Source organism: Strigops habroptila, chromosome 14 (genome assembly GCF_004027225.2).
Source record: "Strigops habroptila isolate Jane chromosome 14, bStrHab1.2.pri, whole genome shotgun sequence".
NCBI classification, from domain to species: Eukaryota; Metazoa; Chordata; class Aves; order Psittaciformes; family Psittacidae; genus Strigops; species Strigops habroptila.
The window spans coordinates 9090148-9103709 of record NC_044290.2 but is presented as its reverse complement, the minus strand read 5'-3'; the positions used below and the strand labels follow the sequence as shown (position 1 = coordinate 9103709).

Below are 13562 nucleotides of genomic sequence, written 5' to 3'. Positions count from 1 at the left end.
TATCCTTATTTAAAAAAATAAAATAAGTAAAAACTCCCAACACAACAGAAGCGAACAGCAAAACACTGTGAAAGTAACAACATTGTTTAAGCTGACTTCTGAAGTTCTGCATCCTAGGACATAGTAACAAAGTAGGATTTCTGTGCATTATTCCTTCCTTAAAGAGCAGGAGTAAAGAGGTGTTATTAATCCTCAGCTTCGAGTTGTTGCTGAAGCGATCTACAGTGTGTGCCATTGCAGGGGTTCCTAAATGTTAGGCTTGTAAGACTACTGATAAAGATTTCCTGGTCACCTGGTTTAGTTTCCCTTGAGGGTGGTTTGTGCAAAATTGCTTTAAATAGAAGGTTTGCAAAGAAGGGAATAGCTGTTCAGAACCACAAGGCAAACTGGGAACACCCCCACCCCTTTTTAATAGCGAATTCTGAATGTCTCTGTGGTGAAAGCCTGCTGGAGGTGAGTTTTGGTTGGCCAGGAGAGCTCTCTGGTAGACCTTGTTTCAGAACAGACAATAGTCTGAAATTTTAAAATACATTAAAACTGTGTTTGCTTCCATATTTTTTGGTCTTTGATGCTGAAAAACCAATTTATTAACATTCTACTGGAAAACATTCTGAATTGTAACCTTTCTTATTTATCCAGTAAATTTAGGGTATTCTCATGTGTTCCACACAGAGATATTCTTCTCGTGGTTTAGGTAAAATACAGCTTTTATCCTGTGGTGTTTGGAAATGCCATACTAAAAAGCTATAAAAATATCCACTTAGGGTGTACAAGAAACAACACAAGAGGACATCTTTGCAACACGGTTCGTTTACTTTTCCTGGTCAGAAGTTAGATTTACAAAATCTCTTAGACTTGCTAGTAAAAATACTTGTTTATCTGTGCCAATTAGTTACATGTGAACTCCCACATTCCTGTGGTCCAGACTAGGCCAGGTACAAGGGACAAGGTCCTTGCCAAGCTGCCAGTACAAACATCTTTTTGTAAGCTTACTCTTTTTCAGACAAGCCATTTCAAACAGACTATGGTATTGACTGTAGATTAGAGGCATGGTGTTTGGCAGATCCCTGAATTTTAAAATGGAGGAAGGCAAAACACACGAAGGAAATATGGAAATGGTATCTGAGAAATTCAGTGTCAGCAGCTTAGTAGTAAAATTGTATGTATAATACCTTATTATACAGTGCCGTAACCTTTTACATACTTTGTAGAGTAGTACTAATAGAAATAACAAACCCTAAAAACAACTGAGAGTTGCCAAGACAGACAGAAGCATATGTCTTTGGTCAGGATAAAATCTCTCTGAATTTATTTTTTACTGGGCCTGGATGTTTTTAGTGTAATCACAGTAATAATCATAGTAAATTGAAAGTAGTTTAGTTACAAAGACTTAACCTCTAAGAAACATCTGAAGAAAACAGGGGATGTTTGACTTGAATATCTGCAAACAGCTGCGTTTGTTTCTAGCCGCCAGAATCAACTTAAAGATCAGCAGCACCAGCAGCAGCAGCAGGTAGTGTCCCTGTGTCAGCTTCCAGATGAGGCAGAGTGTCTGACTGTGCCGAAGTACAAGCGAGACCTAGTGCAGAAGCTCAAGATCCTGAGGCAAGAGCTGTCACAGCAGCAACCTCAAGCTGGCCATTGTCGTATCGAGGTCTCCAGGGAAGAGATTTTTGAGGTAATTTGAGAATTTGACCCATTTCTTAACTTTGAGGGAAGGGGAGGAGGGTTGTTCATAACCATCTAAAGAAATCATTCAGTTAGATGAAATCTTGAAGTCTGGAGTTAAAGCTGGAGTTTTACCAGTGGCGAATGGGAAGAGGAAATGTTTCAAGAGGATGTTAAGAACAGTTGTGTGCTTAAAGTAGACGTATTTACCCTGTAGATAAGAATCAAACTGAGGAAAGCTTTCGCTGTGGCTGGAAACGTACAGACTCTGTCAGGACTGAGGAATGAGTTCAAGCACTTCATGTATTTGAAGATACGTTCTCGCTTCTTCCTTGAGTAGAAGAACACTAATCTCTGTTACAGAGGCACTGTTACAAATGGAAAACCAAACAGTTATTAGCGATCTTTGATCTATTGTAATTTAAGTAAAATTACTGTTGAATAGCAGTCATCTTTGGAGTTTGGATTACTTGGCATCTATCTCAATTCCGGTTGATTGTTTTAAATTAATCTCCCCCAAATCAGACAAGTTTTATGAATTTTCTAGGCTTCTGAATGCCAGGGATGTCCACAGTGGGATATCTGCATTTTAGTTGGTGTCATTATTCAGTAGTATAATTCTGCTGAACTGATTGAACACAGTTATAATACATTGGCTTTTTCTGGAGAACAGTTTGTCCTCTTGAGAACTTTTATCACCTATCCCACCCATCCCTGTTGCATTTTCACCCCACCCACAAACTGGATAGCCCTGCTGTGTTGTCAAGAGTTTTTCCAGCCAAGAAAGAGATGTGTTGGTCTTCCCTTTGGAGACAGTCAATTCAGTTCATAATCAACTAGAGAAAGAGAGGAAAGGCTGCTGTACAGCAGTGAAAATCATTCTGTTCTTGTTCTGAAAACTAAATGGAGTACGTTGGGTGCCCGGCTCACCTGTCTCTTCTGTTCTGGAAAGCCAAAGACGGGGGCACCAACACTAAACCTAACTGAAAACTAGACATTTTTGGTTAATTCTATTTTAGACATTAGCATTTGTTTTGCCTCTTTCAGCTCTCTCTTTGTGTTTTGGTGAAGCTTTAGTGATGGAGGAATAATTCTATAGACTTACTGGGATGGCATTGGTGCCTCTGTTCTAAAGATGCTTCTTGAAGGTTTGCACATGGGTTATACCCAGAGTAGAAGTTCCACTGCTGGCTTTTCAGACTGCAAAATAAAAGTTTACTGACCCAGATTTTAACTTTTTGTAAGTTATGTGAGAATGAAAGAACGTTCTGATCACTGTGCGCCTCTTGAAATTTAACAGGAGGTGGTTCTACTCGTGTCAGTTTTATTTGACAAGTTTTATCACAGTTGTAGAAAACTAAATAGCAGTCTGTGATTTGAGAAACTGGTTAGTATCTAGGAAAATAGTATCCCATTTAACAGTATTTGATTTCGAGTCTGAAACTCCATTTCTAATGAACACTAGTAGTTTCTTGTCTGTAAATAGCAGTTAATAAAATGAAGTGTTATGTGTTTACAGGAATCCTATAGGCAAGTCATGAAGATGAGGCCAAAAGACCTGTGGAAGCGATTAATGATAAAGTTTCGTGGGGAGGAAGGCCTTGATTATGGAGGTGTTGCCAGGTAAACAGTTAGTCCTGTGTCTCTTCCACTGCACCCCAACCCCACCAACTACACCGTATGCTTTGAATCCTAAACCAGCCTTGTATCAGCAAGTAAAAATAATTCTGATTTCAGTCTTATCTCAGCATGTTCAAAGAGAATTTCCTTCACATTGATGTTTAACAGTAAGATTAAAAAAATCATACGGTTTTGAAAAGACTCTCAGTGTAAGAATGCATTTGTATGAAGTACACAGTAAATTGTTTTGTTTTCTTCAGGGAGTGGCTCTACCTGTTGTCACATGAAATGTTGAATCCATATTATGGTCTCTTCCAATATTCCCGAGATGATATCTATACGCTGCAAATCAACCCGGACTCTGCAGTCAACCCGGTACGACTGGTGCCATGAGTTCTGTGATGATCATTTTATGACTAGAAATGAAGTACATCTGGAGAGTGTTGTAGGCTTAGGAACCCAGTTCTCACATTAGTATTGCTAGAGACTGATTTTGTGCAATAATATGATAATTTCTATTTAATACTGATCAAAGAAACTTCTGAAATGTGTTCTTAATCTTCTGTAAGATGTCAGTTTATGTTTCCTTTGGGAGAAATTAAGTTTATTTTGATTCTTTTTCTTTGATTCTGGACTGGAAGCAATATACTCAATGTGTCGTGCATAAAAAGCCAAACAAACCAAAATGCTCTGGATATGTTTTCTTGGTTGGTTGTTTTTTTCCTTCTCTTTTTTTTTTTTTTGTCTTTTCTTTTTGTATTGAAATTATATTTCATATTCAGCAGCTATAACCTGGAGGTCTTATTTAGCTGAATGGCTCAGTCTCTTTTTCCTGTTCTAGGAACACTTATCCTATTTCCATTTTGTTGGACGGATCATGGGGATGGCAGTGTTTCACGGACACTATATCGATGGGGGCTTCACGTTGCCTTTCTATAAGCAGTTGCTAGGGAAGCCAATTACTTTGGATGACATGGAATTGGTCGATCCTGATCTTCATAACAGCTTAGTCTGGATACTGTACGTACTGTCTATTGTGTCCTACGCTGTTAGAATTGTGTCTTGGTTAACATGTGATAATGTTCCTAACTCTAGTTGAAAAGAAACTGAGTGTTTTCTCATCTCCTGCTCAGGCAGATTTAAGAAATATATTTCTTTCGCAATTCAGCTTCTTTAAGGTTTAACATACTCAAGATTTTTGGGGGGCAGAGGGGAGTTAATAAATTTTAATTTATTAATTTTGCCTATTATTAACAATAAAACGTTATTAAAATATAAATTTGAAACTTTGATACTGGTTTTAAAAATATAACCTAGTAAAAATGTACGTTCACCTTTTGCTTCCAAGCAGTAATTTGAAATGCTGTTGAAAAAACTACGTTGTGATGTCTGACAGGTAAATTCTGGCTGTAATATGTTTGCAGAATATGTTTTCACCGAGTCACTTGCTTATTCCTTTCCACCAGTGAGAATGATATCACAGGAGTCTTGGACCATACGTTTTGTGTAGAACACAATGCATACGGGGAAATTATTCAGCATGAACTGAAACCCAATGGCAAAAGCATCCCTGTGACAGAGGACAACAAAAAGGAATATGTCAGGTACATTCATGTCTTTCCCGAAGTTTTTTATATTTTCTCTGTTTTGAACTTTTACTTATTTGAAGTAATTGACAGTTTCTTGTTGGTTGTTTTCTAAGTGGTAGTGCAGTGGTGGTGGTGGGTGTATTCCTGTCACCAAGGCCATTTTTGGGGGCTGGATAAATTGTTGGGTTTATTGTATTTGAACACATCTTTCACAAAACCACTTTGCACTTGCTTGCAGACTTTATGTAAACTGGCGTTTTTTACGAGGAATTGAAGCTCAGTTTCTGGCTCTACAGAAGGGATTTAATGAAGTAATCCCACAACATCTGCTGAAGACATTTGATGAGAAGGAGTTAGAGGTCAGTCCACTAATGTTACGTTATGTCGTCAAGTGTAACAATAAAAGCCTGAGGCATTCTTTGGAGACTGAGTAACATACAGAGTTGTGTCCCCAGTGCTTTAGGGGGCTGCAGGTGCGCTGTTGCAAGACACAGAATTAGCATAAGAGGTTACCAGGTCAGGCCATCACTGAGCCTGCGTGTGCCTTGTACTGAGAGCTGCGAGAGTGTTCCTCAAGGTGACATTTCATAGCAGCTGCAGCAGTGATAGGAGAGGAGACCCTCTCCTGTCCCTGGAAACCCAGCTGAACCTTCAGAGAAGTATCTGCAGAGACTGCGGATGGGTTCAGAGAGTGCCGCTCCAGCAGACGTGGTGGATGTGTTTCTCACAGTGCTGTTTCATGACACTAATTTCAGTGCTGCCAGGAAAATAGTCTCTCAGTCCCTTTCACCTCCCACCGCTCACTCCCAGCGCTTCCAGTGCTCTGCACTGCCTTTGGTGTCAGGCAGCTCTGTGGTTTTGCAGAGCTGAGTTATGCCAGACTAAATTGGCCCTGTAAACACAGCAAGAGGAAAGGTGCTGTCTGGTGCTGTCACTGACAGATGTGCTACGTCATGTCAAGATCCAAACCGTCCAAACAATATCCTCTGAAGGCAAATCCTAAACTTGTTAAAATGGAAATCTAATATAGTCTCTTAGCTGTGGAGCTGAGGGGTTTGCCATATAAAATGGCCACAAGATAAATTATTCATGCTTTCTTCTGCACTAGAATGTCAGTGATTGCTCTTCTTTTATCCTTGATATTCTCATTCAAATACAGTGAACCAGCCATACTGTTAACCCAGAATCATTTTGCAGATGCAAAATAAGAAAGGGGAAGGTCCAGTGTTCTTAGTCATGAGAAAATGTGTTCATAATCACATCCCTTTTTGAGCTTTGATCCATTTTGAGCTTTTGAGCTTTTTGATCCATTGTGGATTTCCATTTTAGAAGCACTGAAAGCTCGTCATTAGGAAAGAAGTGTGATTTGTATTAAGTGTATGGTATGACAAGAATAAGATTACTTTTGGAGTTGGACCAGCCAAACTACCCTTAGCTACGCTCCAGAAAGAAATACTGAGTTCAGATGGGAATTATGCATGCGCTTTCATACTTGGGTAGAATCTGTGCTTGTTATTTAATTGACAGATCAAGGTATTTTCATATAAAGCTTATGAAATCGATTTTTTTTTTTTGTTAAATTTTAATTGAGGCCATTTGAAAAATTGATTTTGTGTAAAGGTAAGATTAAATTAAAAAAGTTATATTCCAGCATTGCTTAAGATTAGTGAGAGGTTATAATTTGCCTTTGGTATAAAATCTGTTGATGTTTCAAAATGCATCATTTGGCTACCTCCAAAACCAGTTTTACTTTAATGAATGATGAAATATTTCATTATATTTTAAACTTCCAGCTCATCATTTGTGGACTGGGAAAAATCGATGTTAATGACTGGAAGGCAAATACCAGGTTAAAACACTGCACCCCAGACAGCAACATCGTGAAATGGTTCTGGAAAGCTGTGGAGTTCTTTGATGAAGAGAGGAGAGCGCGACTGCTCCAGTTTGTGACTGGCTCATCCAGAGTGCCTCTGCAGGGCTTCAAGGCACTACAAGGTAACTGCTCCGGAAGTAACTGAAATGCTTGTGCTTGGAGGAAGCAATAGGACACATCCCAGGAACATTAGCTGAAAAAGAGACTGGTTGGCTGGTTTTAAGGGTGATTTTTGATGGTCTGGTGAATAACAATCACAAATAGTGGGGTTTGTGTTTGTTTATCACCTTGTTATTCAGCTGTTAATGATTCTTTTGTTTCAGTTTTGCACTTCCTTCTCTGGCAGGAAGTTCTGATCAGTGGAGATCTTGGTGCTGTTCTCCTTACAGTTTTTTTTCTAGAAGCCTGTTTTTTAATTTCAGTCTTTTACAAGTCCTTGTCATCCATACAGCTCTGTGACCAGAACACACCGACATGCAGAGTTCTGGTGATTCTGACAGCAGAGGCACTTCAACGCTGACTACTTTTGCTGTAAGAGACGTAGTCACAGGCAGCCCAGGCATCAGAAGCAGTAACCTTCATTACTGGCCTGTCTTCTGAACTTTTCCTCAGAGCTCTGGGTATCTGTTGCAGCAGCTCTGGCTGTAACCCATGCTGCTCTGTTAACACCATAGTTACCCTGTTTAACCCTCTCACAAGATGAGAGGAAACTGCCCAGTGGAAACATTGATCACAAAGCATTGAAACAGGTAGAAGAGACCATCAGAACACACAAGCCAGTTGATCTAGAAATCTGTTTCCTCTTAATTATCCCTTCATTATCAGATAGAAGCCCTCATTTTCTTTTTCCTGAGCTCTAAAATGTTCAGGAGTATTAGAAGCTCAGGAATATTGAGGGTTTTAAGACCTTATAAGCAAAGTATGGTACTTGAAGTGATAAGTGTGTTGGACTTGTGTCAAACTGTGTACCTGTCTACCTTTGTTAGAACAGTTACAAGTAATATTAACCCTACTACTGATGTGTGTGCTGTTACTGTGTGGAGAAGGGTAGTTGAAGTAATACCAGTTTAACATCATTTGCTCTGCAAGTTTGGGTATGACTATTCTGGTAAAACATATTTCTGTGAGCAAACAAAGCCTGAACACAAACGTTGGTATTGTGACTTGTTTATGGAATTGGAATGGAATTGGCCGCTCCTCAAGACCTGTTATAAAATGGGGACAGATAGAGCTGCATACATTTTGTTCTTGAGGAATGGTGAGAGAAGTTAAATTAAAAACTGTTAGAATTACATAGTGCACTGACTAAACCAGGTGTTTTATTCTTCCTGATCAGTGGTTTGTTGTTGTTTATCTTTCAGTGGTTTCAATAACTGCATGGTTATTGTGTGTGGGTGGAGGGGAGGAATCTCTGACAGACATGGCAAGTTTAAGGGGTTTTTTCTGCCTGTTTATGGTTTCAATTTTATAGCTTCTCTGTTTTTGTGGTTTTAGTTACTCTGTTGTTGCTGCAGTGCAGCAAGGACATTTCATATTGTGCAACACGATAGCAGTAGAGGTCTTTTCTGGATTTTCAGGTGCTGCAGGCCCACGACTATTCACAATACACCAGATTGATGCCAGCACTAACAATTTGCCGAAAGCTCACACCTGGTAAGACTTTTTCAGGTCTCTGTTGTGATCTGTAGATCAAGGCCAATTTACTGTCTCCATAAATTTCTTTCTTCCCCACCTTTTCTGACATAATAAATGCTCTCCATTAGAGTAGTAAAGACGTGAAAAGTAGAGATTGCTTTTACTTAGATGAAGCTCTGGCCTTGCTAAGTGTTGCTTTGCCATTGTTTCCAGTGTAACAGAACTTTGCCAGGTGATGCTTTAAGTTCCCAGTAACTGAACCTTTCCTGCTGTCTCTCCACAGCTTTAACCGAATAGACATTCCTCCTTACGAAAGCTATGACAAGCTGTACGAGAAGCTGCTAACTGCCATTGAAGAAACATGTGGGTTCGCTGTGGAATGACCCTTCACAGCCTTACCTGAGACTCTATTTATACTCCTGTCAGCCGGAAAGCCCTTCCCTCAGCCAAGACTCAAGAAATGCTTGAAATACAGGAAAACTTTCCCTTTTCTACACTCGGACACTGGGAGGGAAAGGACAACTTTGGAATTTTTGTTTTTATTTTTAATTTTTTTTTTATTCAAGAAAATAGGTTCTGTGGTTCCTGCCATAGGATCATTCAGCTGCTATTAAAAACTAATATCTTGAACATACAGAATGCTGACTTTTCCTACATTTCAACAGTTAAGCAGTATTCTATACTTAAAGACTACTACTATTTTTGTAAAAGGTAATCTATTATATTTGCCTACCTGATTTCTATTCTCAGATACCAAGACACAACTTCAGCAGTCGGTACAAGTCACGTTTCAGCCTGTTTTAAATGTATGATACTGAACAGCATCTATACCTGCTATTTTTGGAGAAAAAAACCCCTATTTTGGATTATTCTAACTTTGCATAAAATTGGCTGAAAGAATCATTAATCTTTTTAATTAAAGCCACTTACATGTTAACTGCATTTTCTTATAGTAAAACATTATATTCTGCAATGTAAATTCAACGTAAATGTTACCACAGGGGGCTTTTTTATATTTTTTCAAGCATGAATTACAAATATGATGTTTTGGGGTCCTATTTATATCACATGTCAGATTCCTTAAAGTTTCTAGTGTGAGTGACACATGCTGGATCTGGTACAGCACTTGTGTTGCCACGTGGAATAGACCTTTTTTAATGAACAGTAGATGTTTTGATTTTTTTAAACCAGCATTTTTCTAACAAGTCTGTCAAGAGTATTTTTTTGTTGCTTTTGACTTTAAACACTGCGTTTTTCAACTTTTTAAGCGTGCTGATGAGGTGGTATTTGACAGCAGGAGCCTGTCAGCAGTTTGTTTCAGAACCCATCCTGTCCAGTCAACCAAAGTTTGTTTGAATGCAGCCAAATCGCATTATATATTTGTTGATGCTAAAGATTTATCAGGTAAAACATGTTGTAATCTTTGTCCAGCTGCTCATGACACGTGGGTTTAAGTTACAACTAAGGAAAAATGGTGTATTAACTGAAATATGTGTAATGTGCTTCGGAAAATGAGGTTTTAAAAGCACATAATTTATTGATTGTAGGGATGGAAGTAAGTATATATATGAATTATAACATGGGTTGATCTCTTCAAAGGGGAATAAAATGCACTACCAGTAGAGGGAACTGAACTTTGAAGTTTAGTGTGGAAATTCTCAGTTAAAATCTGTATGACCTGCTCATGGTGTGTAGATAAATCAGTCTGCTTAAGAGATGGTGGCATTCTCCTCTCAGCGGTGCGAATATCTGGAGTAAGGAGCGTGGTTTTTTTCCAATCGGTGTTGTGTTTTTGTAACTTAGGTTACAGTTAAGCATCAGATCTGCACTGTTTTTACACTGCCAATGAGAAGGGTATTGAAAATGCTGAAAGAATGGGATGTAAACAGCTGTTCCATTTTTGCAGTGGAAGTCACACAGTGAACTGGCTAATTCTCTGTCTGGTCTATGGAGCTTGAACTTAATTTTGTTCTGCCAAATCTGACTGCCACAGTGAGTAAACTGCTACTGGATGTTGTGTATTAGAATAGCAGGCAATTCTACAAAAGTAGAATTGTAGAATTGTGGTAAGAGCCAAATCCACATGTTCATTTGATTATTATTTTTTTTTTATACAGCTGTTGCTGGAAGGTTTGTTCTAAGAGACTTGCTTCCCATTCGGGGCTGGCTGCAGAGATGAGGCTACTTAGGGATGCAAACGTAAAGCCAAGAAACTTGTTTTGACAGCCAGGTTTGAAATATATCAGACCCTTTTTTTATCTTCATTTCAAGGGACTGTTGCACTCACGGCTGGTGCTTTGGCATCTACAGCTGGGGTCCCTTCAGGTGATGCTGTTACCAGAGAAGCTACAACTACATCTCTTGGGGTTGCCTGGGAGGGCAAAGTAGGTGGTTGTGCAGTATGTTCCTTACTCAGAACTGCTGCTGGTGGTTGGGGACCACTGCTTTAGACACTCCCAAAGACCTCGTCTTGCCTGCTGCAAGTTTTTGAGATATGATGTGAGTTACTATTTACAGAGACTCTACAGAGACAGGTTCTTTGACCACTGCTCACAGGATTCTCCAGGGTTCTGTAAGTGATTTTGGGGGGGGGTTGTTTTTTATTTTTCCCTCCCTGCTGTTGCTCAGGCTGTGGCTGCAGCCTCCTTGGGCATGAAACATCCAGTTTGATCCAGCTTTTGGGAGAAGTCAGGATGCTGTAGGTGATTCAAGGGGGAGGTATGCTGCTGCTCCCTGTGCACCAGACAGCTCACCTCAGTGCTAGCTGAAGACTGTCTCTGTAGTGGCTCCTAACCCATCATCTTACCCACCTCCCAGGAACCTTCTCCCCTTCAGCCTGCTTAGGCAGGTAAATATATTGAATGCCTGGTTATGGCCACCCTGATGTCATAAAAGCATTTTTGAGGAGGGAGGAGATGAGCTCTGCAGAATATAGACTCTAGATCAGCTGATGAACACCATTCATTTTCACAGCAGCCTTAGCAGTGCATCTGTGTGTTCTGCCAAACATTTTGGTTTGGCCTGGGGAATTTTCTTAACTGCCACAGATAAATATTGTAAATTTAATATATTATAGGCAAAACTAGACAAATCTACATTTGACTTCCATAGCTGACAGATGAGGATGAACATACCAAGTATTTTGAGTGCCTTTCTACCTTCATAATGACTGAGAGCTTTAACTAAAGCACCTCATCACCTAGTCAGGTGTTTATCTGAAAATGTTAAAGGGTTGATTCCTTTGCAAAATTTAGTTTCAAGGTCTTGTCAGCTACTTTCCCCTCAAAAAGGTGCTAAGCCTAATATTGCATTTTAACCTTGGACTTTCACCCCATGATTAATGTGAATATTTATTTCAGTGTGTCCCTCTTACTGGGTTTTACTTTATCCAGTCTTTAGTTGTTTTAGAGAGATGTCACATCATGGTTTTATGCTGTTGCTTTTCATGATGAATGTTTAATTATGAACAGTGACTTTTGTAGATTTCAAATATACAGTACACAGGTGAGTTTCAGAGGATTTAATTTCTCGGTGTAAAGAGTTTTGTAATGGTGCTTTGTACAGTATGTATTCTAATCTTTTTTTTTTTTTTGCACATAGTTTCAGTTTCCCTGAACTGATTTTATTTGTACCAAATTTTTGTGTTGTACTAAAGTCCAGAGCACACAACCCGTTTTTAAATCCTTGTTCTACAACACTACATCTGTATTCAACTTCTGGTGCGTTTAAACTGGCTGCATTGATGGAAGTAAAGCTTTGCTTCTATATCATAAGTATGCATCATACAGCTTAATGTAGCATGCTCCGACTGCTTCAGATTTTAAACAGCACCATCTAGTTAACAGGTGCCATTTGTTGTACTTTACACTATGTAGTAGGTTTCTGGCTCTGCCACATCCTCAGAGCTTTGTCTGTAGTTGTAATTAGTTTATACAAGTGTAATTACTCCTCCACAAACTGACAACTCTTAGTTTATCATTTCCATTGTATTTATTACAGAGTGTTTTAGCATTGGTATCATTGTATTTTCACCCAGCTGTTACATGAGCTTTAACAAAAAAAAATCTGTATAAAATGGTTTTTAAGTACTTAATGTATGTACCCATGCAGAAGTTGAGCAATAAATTGTATGCTGTTTGCACTGTCACAGCATCAATGGTTTTAAAAGTTTTAAGTTTTTCTTAATTATTTCCTTTAAAATGTAACAGTATCATTCTTAAGTAACTCAAATTTGTTTCAGAAGAAAATACTTAAAACTTGGTGTCTTGCTGTATGCTGTTACCTGCAGTAAGGATTGTGCGAAGTGTTCTAGTCAAACACAATCATCTACTTTCGCTTTCATTTAGTGGTGTGCATGTGACGTGGCAAGGACTTTATCTCAGCTTTGGTGAACAGATGTCTCCTCTCAAAATTCAGCCAAGCTAACCCATCTTCCTTAAGGGAAGAAGAAAGGTAAATACATTTGGTAAATACTTGTTAAATTTGATTAACTTAGCTGGTAAATATTGTCCCTTCGATAAAGCCTTCAACTTAGCTTGGCTTAGAGCAATGCCCTGGAAAGGGTTGTTAAGAAAGTCAGGGTGCAGGTTTCTGGAGGATTGTTGCTGTGTAGTTTTTAAGTGAGGCATTTTGTGCTCTAACTGCTGCCTGTTTCATTTAATGTGTAAAGGAAACATCTCCAGCTGCTGGGGGCTTTTTTCCTGCTTAGCTTTTTTTCTTCCAATGCATGAGTCTTAATTCACCAAGTATATTATGAATTCCATAAGAGACACCATCTCAGGGTAAGCTTTAAATATTGTATAGATGATGCAATTAATTCCAGTCTTTTTATACCACTTCTCACACCTGCAATTTTAAGCAAGAAGAACTCTTCACTCCATTCTGAAAGATCATTTGAAACAAAACTTGACTTATTTACACATGGGCTGATGTTTTGCAAACTGTGTGAAATTCAACAGTTGAAATGCCTACAGAGCTTACACCTACTGGTGTTGAAAATAATTAGGAATGCTGTCCACAGGTCCTTCCCAGGTTTCAGTTCTTACAGAAGCTTGTATCATTGTTTTCTATTTCAAACTACTTTTTCAATAAGTGTAGCATACAAATAGTGCTTCAGGTGCTTTGCCATTAACAAGCCAGCAATACCAAACAATAGTTTTGTGTAGAATAGTCCTCCC

At 38.9% G+C, this 13562-nt stretch overlaps 1 protein-coding gene across 2 annotated transcripts in view; it reads left to right on the top strand.

The window, feature by feature from the left end:
* Nucleotides 1-12559, top strand: part of SMURF2 (SMAD specific E3 ubiquitin protein ligase 2) — a 61466-nt gene extending 48907 nt beyond the window's left edge. For both annotated transcript variants that reach the window (XM_030506362.1, XM_030506361.1), the window contains 9 exons: nucleotides 1468-1678; nucleotides 3188-3291; nucleotides 3549-3663; nucleotides 4130-4308; nucleotides 4755-4892; nucleotides 5116-5236; nucleotides 6671-6872; nucleotides 8328-8403; nucleotides 8669-12559. In XM_030506362.1, the coding sequence (XP_030362222.1) occupies nucleotides 1468-1678; nucleotides 3188-3291; nucleotides 3549-3663; nucleotides 4130-4308; nucleotides 4755-4892; nucleotides 5116-5236; nucleotides 6671-6872; nucleotides 8328-8403; nucleotides 8669-8768 (1246 nt within the window). In that variant the 3' untranslated portion in view covers nucleotides 8769-12559. The remainder of the gene's footprint in view (nucleotides 1-1467; nucleotides 1679-3187; nucleotides 3292-3548; nucleotides 3664-4129; nucleotides 4309-4754; nucleotides 4893-5115; nucleotides 5237-6670; nucleotides 6873-8327; nucleotides 8404-8668) is intronic.
* The last annotated feature ends 1003 nt before the right edge of the window (nucleotides 12560-13562 follow it).